Source organism: Rhinatrema bivittatum, chromosome 1, assembly GCF_901001135.1.
Source record: "Rhinatrema bivittatum chromosome 1, aRhiBiv1.1, whole genome shotgun sequence".
NCBI lineage: Eukaryota > Metazoa > Chordata > Amphibia > Gymnophiona > Rhinatrematidae > Rhinatrema > Rhinatrema bivittatum.
This window is the reverse complement of record NC_042615.1, coordinates 533,317,422-533,339,452: the sequence shown is the minus strand read 5'-3', so window position 1 is coordinate 533,339,452 and position 22,031 is coordinate 533,317,422. Positions and strand designations below refer to the sequence as shown.

The 22,031-nt window shown below is 40.2% G+C and overlaps 1 protein-coding gene across 2 annotated transcripts in view; it reads right to left on the bottom strand.

Moving 5' to 3' along the window:
• RIC1 (RIC1 homolog, RAB6A GEF complex partner 1) overlaps positions 1–22,031 on the bottom strand; it is a 312,556-nt gene that overhangs the window by 270,218 nt on the left and 20,307 nt on the right. For both annotated transcript variants that reach the window (XM_029613872.1, XM_029613883.1), the window contains exon 2: positions 14,456–14,563. In XM_029613872.1, the coding sequence (XP_029469732.1) occupies positions 14,456–14,563 (108 nt within the window). The remainder of the gene's footprint in view (positions 1–14,455; positions 14,564–22,031) is intronic.

Genomic DNA, 22,031 nt, shown 5'->3' with positions numbered 1-22,031 from the left:
TATTGTAACTTTTCTCTTCCTCTAATTATTACCTCTTGTTAATTGTTAAGATCTTTGTTCTCTGTAAACAGAGTTGATTTGATTTGTATCAAGAAAGTCGGCATATAAAAGCTATAAATAAATAAATAAGACTGATATATATATAGTGTATAGCACTCTTAATGATGCCCAATATAATGGCTGTTTGAAGTGAAGTGATTTTTGTTGATTGATTTGAACTATTTTCTTCATTGACAGGATTATGAGATTCAAAAAAATTAAGGTACATTTTCTTTAAAATTTGTAATATAGGTTTATGGTTCATCTTTCAGTAGTGAAATAAAGACTGAAGAGAATTAGCAATGCAGTTGTATGGTTGTGCTGTGCATTACCAATTTTCCTCAGTCTATTTCACTACCAAAAGATATACAACTATAAAACAGTTGTATGGTTGTGCATCTTTCAGTAGTGAAATAGACTGAAGAAAATTGGTAATACAATTGTATTGTTATGTATCATTCAGTAGGAAATAAAGATGTAAAAAAAAAATACAATCTATGGTTATTTACTTTTAGTGTTCTGTCTCGAAAAGCCCCAAGAGAGACTTTCCCACCTCCCTCTACCCCCGGAGCTCCATGGGGGACCCCCTTCCCCACTGCGAACAAGAACTTGTAATATGGCACAAAAAAAGGGGGGGGGGGTTGTCTCCCCCCCCCTTTCTACTCCATGGCTATGGTTTGAATTACCCTATGGCCTTAAAGGTGGTCCCTTCTCAGCGGGGTACACAAACTTGAAATATCACTGTTGCTGCTAATACCTATAATACAGGCATCCAGGACATCACTCACTCGCATCCGTCCTTTCACAATATAAATAACACACTGAACAATAAGTTTGGGTTAACAAGGCCGCAGCTTTAATAACCTGGAGGCCCGAGCCCCCCATTATCAACAATACAATTTAAACCAACAACTCCCGAACAACATCCGCCGCTGTGCCAGCAAGATGATTCCTTCCAGCCTCGCGGCTCGCCACATGGCCCCCGCACCAGGTTCAGACTCCCACCACCTGCCAGCAAAGGAGCCAACCCAGTGGGCCTCCGCCGCCAACCAGCAAGAAACCAGGCCTGCCAGATGACTCCCGCCGCCTGTCAGCAGGGAGCCCGCCACCAACACTTCCAGTTGTCAAACATTTCCATTTGCCAGATACAATACTCTTAACAGGTAACCAGAGCATTAAGCTGAACCGGCTCGGGCCATCCGCTGCGACAGAGAACGCGCACACATAACCATAACAACAACCAGAACAATAAGGGCGGGTGGGAGGGAAACAACGGCCGTCTACGCTCCCGGAGCGGCACGCCGAGAATGCCGGCTGTGACCCTCCGCTCCGGGATAGCCTGAGGGACCGCCCACTGCTGCTGGCCAGCCAATCCTGACCAGCCAGCACAGCAGGAGCCCTCGGCTCGCGACCCCCTCCCCCCCCCGGCTCCCCGTGCTCTCCTAACCTAACCTCCCCGTGACCTCCGGACCCCTAACTCACCTCGCGTCCCCCCCGGGGGGCGGTCCCGCCCCCCCTACGGACCAGGCCAGCTCCCAGAGTGAGCCTGGGCCCGTATTATACTGGTCTGCCGGTCAGGGAGACCGTCAGACCTCTCATTCTGTGGATAAAGAGGACTTCAGTTTCCAGTTGCATTAATCTAACACCTTCCACAAACCATCAAATTCACCAGGGGAGACCTACCTGATAATTCTGAAATATTACAGAATGGAAATGATGGAAGGAATAGAGCTTTTATGTACATTTCTGAAACTGAATTTCTTGGTCAGAGCACTCAAGAAGGTGGCACATCAATTTTAGTACAACTGAGCAGACTTTCCACAAATGATTAGCCCCATTTGTTTTCATAATGTAGCAAGCAGATATAAATATACTGGCCAGCAGAAAGCAAACTGTACTTCCCTTCCCTGCAATGATGAACAACTCTCATATTCCTCATTGTTAGTGGATCCTGAACTTAGCAAACAGATAAGTTACCTACTGCATCAATACAGCCTATGTATTATTGACAAAATTAGAACCTGCCTATTCATTTGATACTACTGTCTCCGAAACCATACTAGATGTTACCACTGATCAGTAAGCCTTCTGAAGTCTGCACAACATGCTGAAAGGATGAAACTAAACCAAGGTGTTTTATGCTGTTCTGCCAGCAAATATCCCTTACAGGACAGTATTAATCATCTAGATTAAGGTAGTGTTAATCTTAACTGATCCTAAGCAAAACTTAGCACGTTTTCACAATATTAGCAGGAATTGAATACATAGCACAGGATTAGTTTAATATGCTTTCTGGTTTCTAATCTTCTACTCAAAAGATTAAACTGGCTATCACATTTAAAAATACTGTACAGCAAGAAAATAATCTAACTAGTTAAATCAAAATGTTAATCCTCAAAACATATCTGCTATTATGTCCATGGCTAAAATTTCTATTAAGAAAAATCCTTCTGTCAATGTAGATTAACTACTTCAACTGCATTAATAAAAAAAAAAAAAAAGAAAGCCAATACTGTAGATAAAAGCAAGTTTGTTTACTGTAAACTGTTTTTCCATATATGGCAGGATGATTTAGCCATGCAGTCTGGATGACATCATCAGGGCGTCACAATGCGAGGCTGTCTCTCTAAGCTCGCAGAGCCTTCACCTCTGTGGCAGCGGGGTTATTCCTGCACATCTTGTGCAAATCTCCTCAGTTCATGATAAAGCTCATCTATATTTTGATTGATTGATTTTATATACCGTCATTTGGAGGTACCATCACAACGGTTTACATAGTTGTATTATAATATAACAGAAAATGAAGCACAATATTAAAATTAGTAAAGTTAAAATAGCTTTGGAACACACAATATAAATAAAAGCAAGCATAAATAAAATACACAAAGAAAATGGATTCAAAGAAAAACTGATATATTAAGATTCCATAAAAAAAAAAAAAAATAGAGTACACTAATGGCTGTCCAGGAAGGTGGGAGGATTCGCATGGCTAAATCATCCTGTTATCTACGGAAAATACCATTTACAGTACATAAGAACATGCCATACTGGGTAAGACCAAGGATCCATCAAGCCAAGCATCCTGTTTCCAACAGTGGCAAATCCAGGCCATAAGAACCTGGCAAGTACCCAAAAACTAAGTCTATTCCATGTTACTGTTGCTAGTAAAAGCAGTGGCTATTTTCTAAGTCAACTTAATTAATAGCAGGTAATGCACTTCTCCTCAAAGAACTTATCCAATCGTTTTTTTAAACACAGCTACACTAACTGCACTAACCACCATCCTCTGGCAACAAATTCTAGAGTTTAATTGTGCGTTGAGTGAAAAAGAACTTTCGATTAGTTTTAAATGTGCCACATGCTAACTTCAAGGAGTGCCCCCTAGTCTATTATCCGAAAGAGTAAATAACCGATTCACATTTACTTGTTCTAGACCTCTCATGATTTTTTAAACACCTCTATCATATTCCCGCTCAGCCGTCTCTTCTCCAAGCTGAAAAGTCCTAACCTCTTTAAGTCTTTTCTCATAGGGGAGCTGTTCCATTCCCCTGTACCTTCTCCATCGCAACTATATCTTTTTTGAGATGCGGCGACCAGAATTGTACACACTATTCAAAGGTGCCGTCTCACCATGGAGCGATACAGGGGCATAATGACATTTTCCATTTTATTTACCATTCCCTTTCTAATAATTTCCAACATTGTTTGCTTTTTTGACTGCTGCAGCAGACTGAACCAATGATTTCAATGTGTTATCCACTATGACACCTAGATCTCTTTCTTGGGTGGTAGCTCCTAATATAGAAGTTAACATTGTGTAACTATAGCATGGGTTATTTTTCCCTATATGCATCACCTTGCACATGAAATTTCATCTGCCATTTCGATGCCCAATTTTCCAGTCTCACAAGGTCTTCCTGCAATTTATCACAATCTGCTTGTGATTTAACTACTCATAATAATTTTGTATCATCTGCAAATTTGATTACCTCACTTGTCGTATTTCTTTCCAGATCATTTATAAATATATTGAAAAGTATGGGACCCAATACAGATCCCTGAGGCACTCCACTGCCCACTCCCTTCCACTGAGAAAATTGTCCATTTAATCCTACTCCGTTTCCTGTCTTTTAGCCAGTTTGCAATCCACGAAAGGACATCGCCACCTATCCCATGACTTTTTACTTTTCCTAGAAGCCTCTCATGAGGAACTTTGTCGAACGCCTTCTGAAAATCCAAGTATACTACATCTACTGGTTCACCTTTATCCACATGTTTATTAACTCCGTCAAAAAAGTGAAGCAGATTTGTGAGGCAAGACTTGCTTTGGGTAAAGCCATGCTGACTTTGTTCCATTAAACCATGTCTTTCTATATGTTCTGTGATTTTGATATTTAGAACATTTTCCACTATTTACAATCAATCACTGTGGAGAAAAGACAAAAAAAATGAAAAAAATCCGCTTTGAAATGTGAAGGGAGAACGATGAGAGGAAAGCAGTGAGTAAGAGACCCGCCCCCTTTGACGTCATCCCGCCTAGTGTCGAGCCGGTAAACGGTGCCATTCCACCAGGCGTCGCGCGCGACAAAGGGGCACTCCCCTTTGTGCACCCCTTCGTGCAACCCATTGTGCCTCCTTTTCATTTTTAAACTTCTATGTTTCTTCCTCTTGTTTTATCTTTCTCCATGTTTTTCACCCTTGTTAATTTCCTTGTTATAAATATTCAATGTATTAGACAAAGGAAACATTTTTCCTGCATCTTCTGTTTTAATGTAAACCGGTATGATTTGTATATAATACAAGAATGTCGGTATATAAAAATTAAAAATAAATAAATAAATATTTTTCCTGGCACTGAAGTCAGGCTAACTGGTCTGTAGTTTCCAAGATCACCCCTGGAGTCCTTTTTACTAAGCCCTGTTTAAATACTGGGGTTACATTAGCCACCCTCCAGTCTTCAGGTACAATGGATGATTTTAAATGATAGGTTACAAATTTTTACTAATAGATCTGAAATTTCATTTTTGTGTTCCTTCAGAACCTTGGTGTGTATACCATCCGGTCCAGGTGATTTACTACTCTTCAGTTTGTCAATCAGGCCTACCATACCTTCTAGGTTCACCGTGATTTGGTTCAGACCATCTGAATCATTACACATATAAACCTTCTCCAGTATGGGTACCTCCCCAACATCCTCTTCAGTAAACACCGAAGCAAAGAAATCATTTAATCTTTCCACAATGGCCTTATCTTCTCTAAGTGCCCCTTTAACCCCTCGATCATCTAATGGTCCAACTGATTCCCTTATCAATGTCTTACATTTTTTCTGTTGGATCCTTCTTCCAATTTTTGAATGAAGATCTTTTGGCTAAAATAGCTTCTTTCACCTCCCCTTTTAACCATGCCGGTAATCGTTTTGCCTTCTTTCCACCTTTCTTAATGTGTGGAATACATCTGGACTGTGCTTCCAGGATGGTTTTGTTTTTTTTTAAACAATGACCACGCCTCTTTCACACTTTTTACCTTTGGAGCTGCTCCTTTCAGTTTTTTTTCTAACTATTTTTTCTCATTTTATCAAAGTTTCCCTTTTGAAAGTTTAGCATGAGAGCTATGGATTTGCTTACTTTCCCCCTTCCAGTCATTAATTCAAATTGGATCATATGATCACTATTGCCAAGTGGCCCCACCACCATTACCTCTCTCACCAAATCCTGTGCTCCACTGAGAATTAGATCTAAAATTGCTCCCTCTTGTCTGTTCCTGAACCAACTGCGCCATAAAACTGTCATTTATTCCATCCAGGAACTTTATCTCTCTAACATGTCCCAGTAATACATTTAACCAGTCAATATTGGGGTAATTGAAATCTCCCATTATTACCAGACTACCAATTTGGTTAGCTTCCCTAATTTCTCTTAGCATTTCATTGTCCGTCTCACCATCTTGACCAAATGGACGGAGGTATACTCCTATCACCATAGTCTTCACCAACACACAAGGGATTTCTACCCATAAAGATTCAATTTTGCATTTAGTCTCATGCAGGATGTTTATCCTGTTGGACTATATGCCATCCCAGACAAAGCGCCACACAGCCTCCCAGATGCTCCTCTCTGTCATTACCATATAATTTGTATGTCAGTATAGTACTGTCCCGTTGGTTATCCTCCTTCCACTATGTTTCTGAGAAGCTAATTAAGTCTATGTCATCATTCACTGCTATACATTCTAATTTTGTTTGTATTTTCATTCTGCTTTTTAATTAATAGGGATAAGTTAGAATTTTTTAGCTCAGTTGAGTTTTTACTTACAGGCACTTGGACTACTTTTCTTATTATTAGAACCTCACTGTCAGGGTACCCTAATTGTAATGTATCATTAGCATGCTTTGAAGATATCTCCCTCTGAACCATGCGTGCTGAGCGACTGTCTGCGTTCCCCTTTGTTCTAGTTTAAAAGCTGCTCTCTCTCCTTTTTAAAGGTTAGCACCCACAGTCTGGTTCTACCCTGGTTAAGGTGGAGCCCATCCCTTCGGAAGAGATTCCCCGGTTCCTTACAAAACTGAATCCCTCTTCCTTGCACCATCGTCTCATCCATGCATTGAGACTCCGGAGCTCTCCTGCCTCTGGGGACCTGTGCGTGGAACAGGGAACATTTCAGAGAATGCTTCCCTGGAGGTTCTGGATTTAAGCTTTCTACCTAACGGGCCGATACAGAAAAGCCCGTGGGAGAGCGCTCTCAGCGCACGCACAGGCCACTCTCCTGTGCGCGAGATTCAGTATTCAAATTAGGCCCGACGGTAAACAGAGGCGCTAGGGACACCAGCGTGTCCCTAGCGCCTCTTTTTGGACAGGAGCGGCGTCTGTCAGCGGGTTTGACAGCCGACGCCCAATTTTGCCGGCATCTGTTCTCAAACCCACTGACAGCCATGGGTTCGGAAACCGGACGCCGGCAAAATTGAGCGTCCGGTTTTCAACCCTGAGAGCCGTGGGCCGACTTCAAATTTTTTTTTTGTTTTTTTTGTAACTTTCGGGACCTCCGACTTAATATCACCATGATATTAAGTCGGAGGGTGTTAACCCACAATTGGACGCTTCCAGAACCGCCCTCCATTTTCCTATGTCATTGGTGCCCACATGTACCATGACAGCCGGCTCCTCCCCAGCACTGTCTAAAATCTTATCTAGGTGATGCGTGAGGTCCGCCACCTTCGCACTAGGTAGGCATGTTACCAGGCGATCCTCACGCCCACCAGCCACCCGGCTATCTACATTCCTAATAATCAAATCACCAACTATGACAGCCGACCTAACCCTTCCCTATGTAGTAGGCCTTGGGGAGACATTCTCGGTGCGAAAGGCCAATGCACCACCTGGAGAGCAGGTCCCTGCTACAGGATCCTTTCCTGCTGCACCAGGTTGATGCTCTCCAATCATGAGACCTTCCTTCATCCAAGGCAGCACCAGGGCTGCCAGTCTGAAGTTGGGACTTGGCTACTATGTCCCTGAAGGCCTCATCTATATACCTCTGTCTGTCTCAACTCATCCAGGTCTGCCACTCTAGCCTCCAGAGATCGGACTCGTTCTCTGAGAGCCAGGAGCTCTTGCATTGCATGCACGTGTACAACTTCTCACCGGCGGGCAAAAAATCATACATGTGACAATGCAAAAGACTGGGAAGCCCCCCTCTTGCTGCTGGACTGCTGCCTTCATCTCAAATATGTTCAGTTTCTACTTAAGTTTTAGGTTGCTATGGGAATAGGAATGTGTCTAATTAACGTCCTTTAAATGTATTAGTGAATTCACTATATGTCTGGTAGTAGCCTAAAGGGAAATGATCAAACTCTCATTAAAGCTTTTTTTTTGTGAAAGTGACACCTGCCTATAAATTAAAGGATGAGCTAGGGGTGGATGGGTGAGGGGTGGGAAGATTGGGAAAACAAACAGTCTAGCTTCAGTTAGTCAGAGTGACTCACTGCTCTCTTGATTAACAAATGTTGGTACCTAATCAAACCAAATCACATTACCTTAACACCTTTCCAAGGTAAGTAACTGAACTTTTCAGCCTTTTTATTTAGGTATACACTGCTCCTAGCTTATTTCTAGCTTCTGGATACTTTTTTTTTTTTTGTTTTAATGTAAAAAATGCTCTAACTTCTGCTTATTAGCTCCCTTACAGACCATTAAAAGCACAAACACACAAACACACTAAATAATGTTCTCAAATAGTTAACTTCGCCCCAATACTTTTAAAAAAGTAGATTTCCCAAGCAAACACTTACTGATTCCTTTCAGCCACCAGCAAGGTGATACTCTCCTCTCAGTGCTCCCACTGGATTGTAAGCAAACTTGCTTTTTTTCCCCCATCAATAAGCAGGCTTATTTAGCCGATCTGTCTGTGAGTCCCAAGCTGAAGGTTGCTTGTGTTAATCAACTATTCTCAGTCTCTAATATCAACCCAGCATGCTATGGACTGTCCTTCAGCTTTTTTGGACATGATGTAACACCGTCGATCCCAATGCACGGTCAGCAATTGATTGTTGATCAAAACAGTGGTGGGATGTTAAAGTGTGAATCAATGACCATGTCACTGCTCTACATGTCTTGAATTGACATATTATACAGGTACACTAAAGAGGTTGATGTCACTCTGACCTAATGTACCTTCATTTTGTAACTGAGTACTACTGAGCGTGATACGTAACAGAATCGAATAAGTTATCCAATTCAATGTGTTCTCTCTTCTACAGCTGGCGCGCGCATGTTATAAAATTTCGGGTCAGCGCACGCAAGGGGAGGTAAAGATCTGCAAAAGCACACACGGCAATGCATCAGGGTCTTCACAGATTGCTGCAGCAATTGGATGTAATGGATGCTGGAGCCTCCTAGATACGGAACTTGGTGTCTACCTTCCTTCAAATAAGAAGTATTGAAAGTTGGGTCTCCCAACATTATCCTCTGTACATTTTGAAGAATCTGGTGGACAGGCAATGCCAAACGTCCTTGGAGCACAGAAGTACCAGAAAAAAACAAACAAAAAAACTAGTGCTTTAATTTAAAGGGTATGCCCCCAGCCACTCTACACAAAATGGGTGGAACTCAAGAGGAAAACTATACCTCATCTGTGGAAGACAGGGCTCTAATGAATATTCCTAAGACCTGTAAGCAGAACCCATGATACCTCAGACTCAAAAACTAAGTCTGCAGCTGAAGTGCTGGAAGGCAATATCTCTAAAGCCATAGCCTCAGGCAGCTTACATGATGGCTCTTTGGGCTTCAGATTGATGCAGTACAATTGTGAGAGGCTTCCCTCTACAATGCTGTTTTGCCTCCTGCTCATCAAGGATCATACCAATAACAAATCTCAGCACAGACACTGATATCTATGTCAAACCACTTGATGCCGGAAGATCTTGATTATCAGCTGTCAGCACCACAGTCTACATTGTAAAGGTGCCAAGAGGGGGCCTCAAGTCAATTTTTGTCCAACTTCTCCTTGAAAATTGATGAGGCCAAAACTGAAGGGGGCTCAGTAGGAGAGGACATGTTCTCTTGTAAGGGATAATTACCAATGGCTTTGGTATGAACTCTAGGAGACTACTGCAGCCAAGTCTCCACTGGGTAGGCTGAACTCAACTTCAGACAAATCCACCTGGGAGACAGATAACCAGAGCCTTGATCTCCTTGCTCTCTAACACTAATAGAGATCAATGTTTGATGCTTGATGCAATCTCCTCTTGCTTAAACTCAAGAAGAACCACCCTTCAAGTGTGTCGAGTAGGAAGAGCATGAGGATTCCCTGTTCCTAGGCCTCTTTTTATCCGAACTCCAAGGAAGACATTCAATTCCTCAGGGCTATAGGATCACCAGCAGTTGGTGTGGCTCCTGGATTCTTCAATACATTTGCCTCTGGTACCCATGAGGTGGCATCCAATTTCGAAGTTTAATTAAAAATATCAAGGAAATGCAAATCTTCAGAGCTTGGTGGTCCTGGCTGTGGACATCTTATAGCAGCTGCCACAACCAGTGTTCCCCAACACTGTCCTGGAGGCAAACCTAAAAGGTCAAGTTTTCAAGATTACACAATGAAACTGCATGAGAGAGATTAGTAGGCAACAATGGAGCCTCTGGCTTTCTTTTCACACATTGTGAGAAACACAGATGCAGTAGTGTCAAGATGAAATCATGACAAAATAAATAGGCTGAGGTTGCTGAATTAGGCTTTACTGACAGGCCGATACAGTACAGTGGAGCACACTGTTAACCCGCATTTGGACACACATTTGACGTGCTAGCTTTACCCCTTATTCAGTAAGGGGTAATAGTGCATCGAAAATGCACATCTAACCCCCCCCGAAACTAATAGCGCCTGCAACATGCAAATGCATGCTGATGGCCCTGTTATTCCTGCGCGATACATAAAAGTAAAATGTGCAGCCAAGCCACACATTTTACTCTCAGAAATTAACCCTGCCCAAAGGCTGGAGTTAATTTCTGCCGGCGCCGGGGAAGTGCACAGAAAAGCAGTAAAAACTGCTTTTCTGTACACCCTCCAACTTAATATCATGACAATATTAAGTTGGAGGCCCCAAAAGTAAAAAAAAAAAAAAAAAGTAAAAATCGGCCCGTGTCCTGGAAGACGGACACTCAATTATGCCGGAATCCATTTTCCGAACCAGTGGCTGTCAGCGGGTTTGAGAACAGATGCCGGCAAAATTGAGCATCAGCTGTCAAACCCGCTGACAGCCGCTGCTCCTGTGAAAAAGGAGGCGCTAGGGACGCACTAGTGTCCCTAGCGCCTTTTACCGCGGGGCCCTAATTTGCATAGGCCACCCTCCTGAATCGCGTGCCCATGAAACTGGCCTGTGCGCTCGCCAGCTCTCCCACGCGTTTTTCTGAACCGGCCTGTGAGAGAAGAAAATTCTCAGGACAAAGCACCTTCAACAAAAAAGCTCCAAAACACAAAATGCTGAAAACCCTACTATAGAAATTAACAAGACCAAACAAGGTTTCAAAGAACTGGTTGAGAAAGCCTGATCACAAAGAAAAATCCTCTCAAAATAGGGAACTCATTATGTCATCTACGGACAAAAGAAAAGGCTAAAGTCTAAGGGGGTACTGCACAACAGTGGCTGTGAGAAGTCCCACACATTTCCCGATTAACTTTCTCAGCGTTTTTCAGAGCTCTAGGAAATGCTCTGCATTGGCACCAGATGTCAACCACTTTTGTAGCTTGTTAATCCTGCCTTCCCTCGAAAAAAACAAGCTCAACAAAATGCAAAGTTTTTCCCTGGTTTACAGAGAACCAAAGATTCTTGCCTTCTATTTCTCACTTTCTCAACTTGAAGCCTTTCAAAAACAGTAACCCAATAAACTTGCTTGAGGAATGCAGAATTTTAAATTAAAATTACTCATTTTATCAAATCTGAACTCAAGACAAGTTACAAGAGGCTTACAATATAAGTTTGTACCTGAGTAATGGAGGATGAAGTGACTTGCCCAAGGTCATAAGTAGCATCAACAGGAAAAGTGGAATTTGAACCATGGTTTCAAATCCACTACTCTAACCACTTGAGGGATACAGTAAACTATGCAGATTTGGAGATACACCAATACAGTTTCTAGGCTAAAAATAAATGTGAATTGATACCACATATGCTTCTGATTGAGCAGTCCACAATTTTAGGCATTTATGACATACTGTAGTCTTTCATGAAACCCAAAGCTCTGTCCAGCAAGAAAATTTAATTATACTTTTTGCTTAAACTGGAAGGAGCCACCTAGAAACGTTTCAGTCTCACAAAATGAAAAAAAAAAAGTTTGAGAGAAAACAAAATAACTTTACTGTTACATCAGTGGAAAACCTTTTTTCCATAAATAGACTGCTACACTGAATACACAGTTTCCTCAAAATTAGAGCAAGAGTCTGTTAATGCTACCCTAAGGGTTAGCTGTGCCACAGCTGAAGAGGAAAATTAGAGAGCATGCTACAGAGTTAAGAAAAAGCAAAAAAGAATAAGCCCGACAGCAAATCCTGCACAGTTTTCCTCTCACAGCAATTTGGAAACTAAAACACTTAACTGGAATTGTATTCCCTCTGATTTATCAAGTTTAGATTTATGAAACCAAAGACCTTGACAATATTTGTAAGCAATCATTTAAGGAGTGTATTAAATAAGCAAGAAAACAAGAGTACTAAATGACTGGGGCACATCTCAAATGTTCTGATTCAGCAGTATTTACATGCCATCCTCCACACAATCAAGGCAGCACACATTACAAGGTAACCATAAGAACACACATACCAGGTGGCACACAACTCCATACCAAGAAATATAGCTGACTGGGAACATACAATCCAACATAACCCTAACTAGTCCCAACTTCTAATCATCACTCCACAGTAATTATTCATCAACTGCCATTACTTATTGACTACCATATTCAGACTAACAAATAATCAGATTTTCAAGGCCTGTCTTAAAGGCCATTAAAGAGTCCGCCAACCTGATTTCACATGGTAACATTCCACAACTGGGGAATAGCCAGTGAGAGTTTGCTTGTCCAATATAGCTGATCTCACTCTCAAAAGGGGAAGCTCTATTAAAAAAAAAAAGTTCTGTGATTGTAAAGCTCCATGAGAAGAGTAAGATGTCCATTTCATAGCCAAACAGAAAACCTTCAGAATGATGAGTCCAAAGTCAGAAATAACGCTTTAAAACAATTCTTGACTCGGCAAGTAACCAATGCAAATCAGCCAACACAGGAGTAATGCAAATCCTCCAGCCACAACCAGACAGCAGATGAGCTGCCATATTTTCAGGGACATTTGTTGTCAGTTTTTATTTTATTTTTCCTGGAATTTATCAGTGTTTATTACAAAAAGAACAAAAATATTTACCTAGAAAAATGAGAAGTTATTTTTTCCCTCTGATTTTGCCCAGTAGTGAATTCAGTGAAACAAATACTGAAATTCCTGGGTAAAACAAAATTTAAAAAACCAGTATCCTCAGAACCTTCTTCAGGATACCCAGCAACAGAAAATGATAACTAACTAGTACATAAGAATACCATGCACAATGGAAGCAAAATTAGCCTTCTCAAAATAATTGATGCACCAAATGACGCGACCTTAGATGAAAGTAACCATTCTGAATAAGTGAGAAGAAGAGTGTGGTTCCACCATCAATTCACTGTTCAATAGAACCCCCAGGCTTCGCACTCAATCTTTCAATTAGAGAAAATGCTCATAAATAAAAACTGAAAAACTAGCAAACTGCACTTTACCCTTGTACACCCAGAGAGCCTCTGGCTTAATCATATTAAGCATAAGCCTGTTCTGTCTACTGGGAAATTGCTACAAGAAAACTATACAACTGTTCAAGAGCCAATAGTGTATCAGTCCCCAACAGAACACAAATCTGTATATAATTTGCAAAAAAGTACTTCATCCCATATTGATCAATCACTTTTGTTAATGGCTGCAAGTACACATTTAAGAGAAGGAACAGCAAGAACCCCCCCTCCCCCTTGGGGCATACAACAAAGTATTGCATGCAACCCTGAAGCACTCCATCTTTTACCACAAACTGGGTTCTATCTGACAAAAAAAAAATCAAATACCTCCCACTCTTATCCCAGCCTTAAAAAGGCAATTCAACACTGAATGATCAATGTACCAAACATAACATGCAAATTAATAGAATGAGTTCCACATCTGATGCATAAGCCAATATATAGATTTTTAACCAATGCCACCCATGACATGGAAGCACTTACACCAAGCCTCGTAATTATCCAATAAATCTGATTCAACACAAAAAATCTTGTAGCTGCCCAAGAACCACCTGAAGCAGCCTAAAAAATAGCTTCCATACAAAGGAGGCGCAACTGCAGATAGCATCAATATAGCAAATATGCATTTAATTACAAGTGTACATTAAAAAAAATAGCAATATGGTATTCCTTTCAGTTTATTTTTCAACCAATCCCACTTTTAAAACTACTAAAACATCACAGATAAAGGCAGGCTTTCTAGTTTGTAGTGATATGCCTTAAGAACTGTCTAAAATTATGTTTCAAAACACTTGGTTAAATTCATCTGCATATATACTGGAATAAATCATTTGCTAGATTTTCATCTATATTTAGAATGTGCCATATTTAATATAATCTCTACTATATTTAAGCCTTAGGATTCTGACAATGCACACAATGTACATTTGGCTTATTAGACAATAGCTTTAAAACAAACATGGCAAGATCCTTACAAACCTCCTAGTTTTCCATCCAGGTAAAGTGTTGAATTTATATGAGGAGACAGTGCAACTAAAATGGAAACATTTGAACGAAGGAGTGGTTATTCTCACTATAAATTACCTTTAAAACAAGAGGGGGGAAAAAAAATCTTCACTTACTGCAACACATAACATGGAGCTGTCAGGCCGCCATTCTGCTAATTTGTAGGGTCCAAACTGTGAAGCTGTTTTTGCAGATTCCTTGTAACTTACAATCAAAACACTGGGCTGGGGGGAAAAAAAACAACACACACAAAACATTAATTTTATTATCCATTACCAGCTCTTAATAAGACTAGTCAAAGGGCATTAAAGAGTGCTCTGAAGTACATCCTTGTGACATCTGTATAAATGTTCACAGGTTCAAACTCCTACACAGTTGACTCAACCTTTCAAGTCTTCTAAAGTAGACAAAATGAGTAGCAATGTCAACAGCTGGACAATTAAGGCTCCCTAATTACTACAGTTTTATGGATGCAGAATTTGTTTACTGTCACAAAACTTCCCCTTCAACTTTTCTTTTCAAAGGAAAATCATTTTTATACTAACAGTTAAGAAAGAAAGAAAATGACTGAAAACCAAACTGTTTCTTCTGCAGAAACAACATTTTAAGAGACTGCCCCAGGCAGGTTTTGCATTATAAATACACTAAGATCAACTGAATGCCTTAACAAGGTGCAAAAATCTTTTTGTTTCCTTTGGAAGAAGTTTGAGCCTCTCGAATTTTCCGTAGCAGCCTTGATACACATTACTTATAAAATATGTAGATATCACATGCCGCCAGTAAATATGTATCATATTAATATGACGTAGTTGCTGGACGAAATGTGTAGACATAGGAATATTTATAAACCTGGTGAAACTTGCTCTAACGCGCAAGCATTTTGGACACGTGTCCAAATGTTTGTACGCGAGATCACTCAAACCTGCCTTGTCAACCTAAGGAATGCCTCTTACAAATCTTACTAGATATTAGCATAATAGTTGTCAGTCAAAATATATGTAGCACAGATGTGGAAGTTGCACTAGATTCCTGATACAAGGTAAGACAGTAGTTGAAAATTTAGAAAACTATGAAACAGCTGCTATACTGCACAATAAAACTAACTATATGAGCATTAAGAAAACTTTTCTTGACTTATGTGAAACTTATTTCTTGTCAATATTTGTAATGTTTATGCAGTTTATTTTTATTGGTTAGAATTAGTATGTTCGTTTTTAATCATTCCTCAATTTGGGTCACTTTTCACCAAGTTTCTCGCCCCAGAGCATGGCATATCCGCCAACTTATGTGCATCTTCACGCAGACTACTGGCCCTTAACCAAGCCATTTGGAGTGCTCTAATGGCTGCTGCCATTGATCTGGCTGTGGTGCCAAATGATTCATATACTGAATAAAGGAGAAGTTGTTCGTACTACTCGGTATGCTTGAAGAACTTGCGGATACCTCAACTGGCCTCCACCCCACAAATCTAGCAGCGGTTTCAGCTTCTTGATACCATCATGTAAGTAATGCACCAGATAAAACTGGTGGGCTGCAATATGGGCATTGATTTCAGGAAAATGTTTTCCCCCAAGGTTGTCCTCCAACAGCACAGGATCTTTGCCTGGTGGGATGCTGGTCTTCGTTGCCCTTTTCAGCAATGATTCTATTATGCCCAATTGGTGTGGTAGCAGCATTACCCCAAACCCTGGGGTTTTCTGAACTTTATACTTAAAAGGTCTAGCTTTCTGGCCACCAGATTTTTTCCACGTTCTTGTTTGCATATCTTGCAGAATTGCGTGCACCAGAACCACTGCAGTTTCTGCAGAAGTTTTTAGGAACCAAAGGTGACAAGATACCTCCATGCAAGGGTCCTTTGTCCTTGCAAATGCCAACTCCCAGGGACTTTCCCCAGCTTATCTAAAAGTTTGGAATGGGAACGATCCTCTGGCAGTACAACGTGTTCCAGAGGATCAGGTATGGGGGTCGGAAGGAATCCCAGATTCTTCTTCTGATTCGAGGGGTGAGTGAACATAAACCCAGGACTCCAATGATGAAGATGGCAACTAGGGCAGGGTTCTTGGTCATCTCAGAGGGGAATATTCCTGAGGGATGTCCTCCAACCAACAGAACTTTGCAGCGAGAATATTGGGGACTAGATTCTACTTTTGGGAGCTCTAATGGGACATCCTTCAGTGTGGAGATGAAAGGGACTTTTCCTGGGGGGGGTGTAACAAATCTGACAGTCTGGTCAGGAGAGGTTGAAGGGTGCTCTCCTTGTCCTCAACTGCCAAGGAGACAAACAGTCTTCAACTCTGCCAAAGGGTCTACTGGCTGCCATGATCTCTACCTTGGAGTTGCAGGGAGTAACATCTTCTTCCAAAACCAATATAGGTTCATCCTGCTCAAAAACTCCCTCTGGACTCAAGGTAGACCCTTCCTAGAGCATATGAACTGAGGGTTGGTATCTCCAGGCGAAGACTTTATTTCAGAAGCTTCGACGGTGATGCTACCCTAGAGACTAGAGGAGGTAAGTGAAGCTCATCCCCCTTTGGACCTCCTGCTCTTTTCAAGTTTAATAAACGCAGCTGGTGAGTGTTGCACTAATTGATGAATAGCTGCAATGATGATGCTGACAGTGCCACTGGTGCGAAGGAGCAAAGTACATCATGGTGGACCTTGAACATTTCTTTCTTTATTGGCTCTTTTAAACTGCTAAATCAGTGCAAATCTGGTCAGAGCAGTGTACAGTACTAAAAAAAAAATTAAATTAAATTAAATAATTCTTTAATGGCAGCTGTCCACACTGCTAGCTCCAATACATGGTGCTGCTTCTTTTTAGGTGCTCCGAGGCCTGCAGAACCTGTGGAGAGCTCACAGATTCCGGAGTCCAGCGCTTCCGCACCTTATTTGACTTCAATGAGCTGGAAGGTTCCAAGACCTGCTCCGAAGGAGGAGGCAGCCTAGCTTCACTCGCACTAAAATAGCCTCTGCTCCACCGGCTGTGGCTCTTAACTAATCTGATATTAATTCCTCCATCTCTCAGGATCTGGATCACTAAATAATTTGTGACATCAATAACAGATGCTTCATGATCAGGTTCCAGTCATCAATAACAGATGTGGCTGTCTATGAGACATCTTACCCCACATACAATCCTCAAAGCTGCTGAGGGTAGTCTTAGTTGCTTATCTTTTTCTCGTTTTTTGGAACACTGAACATTGTTGAGGGGCTGCCAAGGAAGTGAAGCAACACCAAAACGTGTTGAAAAAAAAAAAACCACACACACAAAACACAACCACTAGAATAGCACAAAACAAACTAAAACAGAGAGAAAGAGTATATATGTCTGCAGTAGCTTGGCCAAAAAGACTGAGGAGAGGCAGCTCCCATGTGGGAACTCCACACATGCTCAATACAGCAAAAGCTCTATGAACTAGGAAAGAAAGGTCCACTAGGCATTGGACAACATCAATCATGACTAACTTCAGCCCTGCTTGCTATGGAAAACCCAGGGTATACTAATTTATCTCATGCATATTCACTGTGGATATCATGGGAACCTGATTGGCTGTGGAGTCCCAGGGTAGATTTGGAAAGCCCCATTATATATAGTGTAGTAAACTTAACAAGTGTGCTTAAAAGTAACCTCTCCAAATACCACCATAAGAGAACATATAAAGCAGATCCAATGAGTTCTGACATCATTACTTAACCAAAATATTTTAATACCTAACAAAAAAATGTTCCTTCCTTAGACAATTTCTCATTTTAATGGCAAATTATGAGCACATTCAATATATTATGCATGCCACATGATTTTGCAATTTTAGCCGCAAATCCCAACTCTACCCTAAAATCTACGTCTTGGACTGCTGAAAAAAAAAATATATATATATCTAGGTGCCTTGAAAGTAACAGCATAATCCATCCATAAAATAAAAACCTGCATGTGTCAAGCTCTCATTAAAGGAGTCTGATATCAAAGTCTCTTGCTGGCCATTTAGCTTTTGAACTAGATGTCAAGGACCCAGACAACCATACTGCAACCAGCAACTTTTAAAGCCCCAATGATACTTCTGAGTGAAATGAACTTCCCACATACTAACAGGGGAATTGAGGTTGGGCAACTTCTGAGGGAGGAGTTGTCAAACATTCTGTTGAAATATGGAATCGAGACTTCGGAGAGGTCCAAAATTATTGCTGAGGATGACAAGATTAAGAGGGATTGCTGAGGAGGGGGTTGATTTGAGACTTGATGGGGGGACAATAAGAAGGAAGAAAGGACTGTAGATTGTGTAGAAACACACAATGTACACAACGCCTTTGGAAATTTTGTGGAGTATGTCTTTCCAGTTTTGAAAGGGAATGGACTCCATGTGTAAGTACATCTTGCCATTTCAAATTCTCAAATCTTTTCATTTATGTTTGTACTAGAAAAATGCCTATTTACAATAATAAAATCAAACACATATTCTAATGTAGAACTAACAAGCTTTCCAAGAGATGTGCTGAGCAGAAATCAAAAAAGCAAATAAATTTGGCAACAATGTTATATTTCAATTACTCCAGTACTGACTGGGTCATTGTCTCATCAGAACATGCTAGAGAGTTTTAAGTTTATTAATGAAATAAATGATTGCTTCATGCAGCAGAGGGAGGTAATTTACTACACTAAGTCTTCAACGGAATGCATGACCTGGTACAATTGGTTACTGTAGTGTAACTGCTTAGCAATAGCAATCAAATTTGACAATGACTGGAGAGAAGACATTAGGAAAAACTACTTGATTTTTTTTTATTCCGCTTTTCACACTTTTTTTTCAGCATTTGAGGCAGAAATGTAACAACTGAAGTTAATAAAGGTTACCCCATTTCTTCATTTCCATCCTCTGTGCTTATTCCATGCCCTTTTAAATCCCATTACCATTCTTGTCTTCACCACCTCTTCCAGGAAGGTGTGCTGTACATCCACTATCCTTTCCTTGAAGAAATATTTTCTGACATTATTCCAAAGTATACTACCCCACTTGGTGTTTCATATTATGACCCCTGGCTCTACAGCTTCCTTTCCATCAGAAAAGGTTTTATTCTTGTGCATCATTTATACCTTTAAAGTATTTAAAAGTCTGTATCATATTTCCCCTGTGAGGCAGTGAACTGAGATGCTAAATAATAGAGAGGACAAGGAAACAGCAAATAATGAATTATTTGTCTCTATCTTTAATGAAGAGAATGTTGGGAATATACCTACACTAGAAACATTCTTCAGTGGTGATGATTCTGAGCAACTAAAGCAAACCTGTGCAATAATGGAAGAAATGATAGATCAAACTGACAAAAGAGTAAACAAATCACCAGGATCACATACAAAATATGCAACTGCAAAATCTATTACTAGTAATCAGTAACCTATCATTTAAAACCACGACAATAACCTGAAAACTAGAGGGTGGCCAATGCAACACAGATTTTTAAAAAGGGTTCCAGAGGTTATCCAGAAAACTATAAACTGGTGCACCTGATATCTGTACAGGGCAAAATGGTAGAAGCTATTCTTAAAAAAAAAAAAAAAAAATTACTGGCCACAGACAAGACATGGTTTAATGGGGAAGAGTCAATACGGCTTACAGTCTTGCCTTACAAACCAATTATATTTTTTTAAGATGTAAGCAAATATGTAAAGGAGAGCCAGTTGAAGTAGTATATTTGGATTTTCAGAAAGCAAATGATAAATCCCCCATGGGAGACTTCTCATGAAATTTAAAAAGTCATGAGATACAAAGCACTGTCATATTATGGATTGGGAAATGGTTAAAATAAAAACCAGAGGGTAGGACTAAATGGTCAGGCTTCCAAATAGAGAAAGAACATTAATGGAGTACCACCTGAAGAATGGAAGGTGGCCAATGTAATCCCAATATTTAAAAATGACCTGAAAAGGGGGAGATATGAGAGACATTTAAATACCTCCAAAGAATAAATGTACAGGAGACTCTGAAATGAAGGGGATGAGGGCGAAAGGGAGTCGATTCAGAAAAGGGTGATGAATGCATGGAACAGCTTTTTTGGATATTGCGGAGATGAGAACCATATCAGAATTCAAGAAAACATGGGACAAGCACAGAGAATGTCTAAGGAATAGGAAGGGACCTTAAAGGTGAGCAAGAGATATGGATGGGCAATACGTTATTTATCTGTTGTCATTCTATGTTTAAAAAACAACAACAAATGGCTGCCAGGCGGTCCTGTACTTTATATACAAGATATATATGTTTAATATAATCTGCCCAAAATGATAAAAATTGCATAAGGGAGAATATAAGTTTTGTAAGTACATAAAAACACTTTAGTTTTGATTCCCTCTGCTTGGGCTACCCTCATGACTTACTTTAAAGTCTTTACTGCCACTTCGAGCAGGTTATTCCCCATGTATTCTGTTTAAGGGTAACAACTACAAGAGGAAACTATCAAGATCAAAATCGTAGAGCATATAGAAAGACATGGTTTAATGGAACACAATCAACATTGATTTACCCAAGGGAAGTCTTGCCTCACAAATCTGCTTCGTTTTTTTTGAAGGGGTTAATAAACATGAGGATAAACGTGAACCAGTAGATGTAGCGTTTGACAAAGTCCCTCATGAGAGGCTTCTAAGAACACCAAAAAGTCATGGGGTAGGAAGTGATGTCCTTTCGTGGATTACAAACTGGTTAAAAGAAAGGAAACAGAGTATTTATTTATTTATTTAAATAATTTATATACCGGAGGTTCCTGTATAATATACATATCACCCCGGTTTACATAGAACAGTAACAATCGCTACATTTAGCGGTTTACATAGAACAGGATTAAACGACGAAGTTTTACATTGAGCAAAAGACGTAAACAAGTTTACATTGAAACAAACGAAGTAAACAAGTTTTTACTTTGAAACAAATTAATAGAAGTAAGCAAATAGTAAATACTATTAAACCGTTAATAAACATGCGGTTAATAAATCAATAAATAAATTGTAGCATTAAATAAATAAATAAATAAATAAATAAATTGTAGCATTAAATGGTCAATTTTCTCAGTGAAAAAGGGTAAACAGTGGAGTGCCTCAGGGATCTGTACTTGGACCGGTGCTTTTCAATATATATAAATGATCTGGAAAAGAATACGACAAGTGAGGTTATCAAATTTGCGGATGACACAAAATTATTCAGAGTAGTTAAATCACAAGCGGACTGTGATACATTACAGGAGGACCTTGCAAGACTGGAAGATTGGGCATCCAAATGGCAGATGAAATTTAATATGGACAAGTGCAAGGTGTTGCATTTAGGGAAAAATAACTCTTGCTGTAGTTACACGATGTTAGGTTCCATATTAGGAGTTATCACCCAGGCATCATATTGGATAATACTTTAAAATAGTCAGCTCAGTGTGCTGCAGCAGTCAAAAAAAAAAGCAAACAATGTTAAGAATTATTAGGAACGGAATGGTTAATAAAACGGAAAATGTTATAATGCCTCTATAGCGCTCCATGGTGAGACCGCACCTTGAATACTGTGTACAATTCTGGTCGCCGCATCTCAAAAAAAGATATAGTTGCGATGGAGAAGGTACAGAGAAGAACAACCAAAATGATAAAGAGGATGGAATAGCTCCCCTATGAGGAAAGGCTGACGATGTTAGGGCTGTTCAGCTTGGAGAAGAGATGACTGA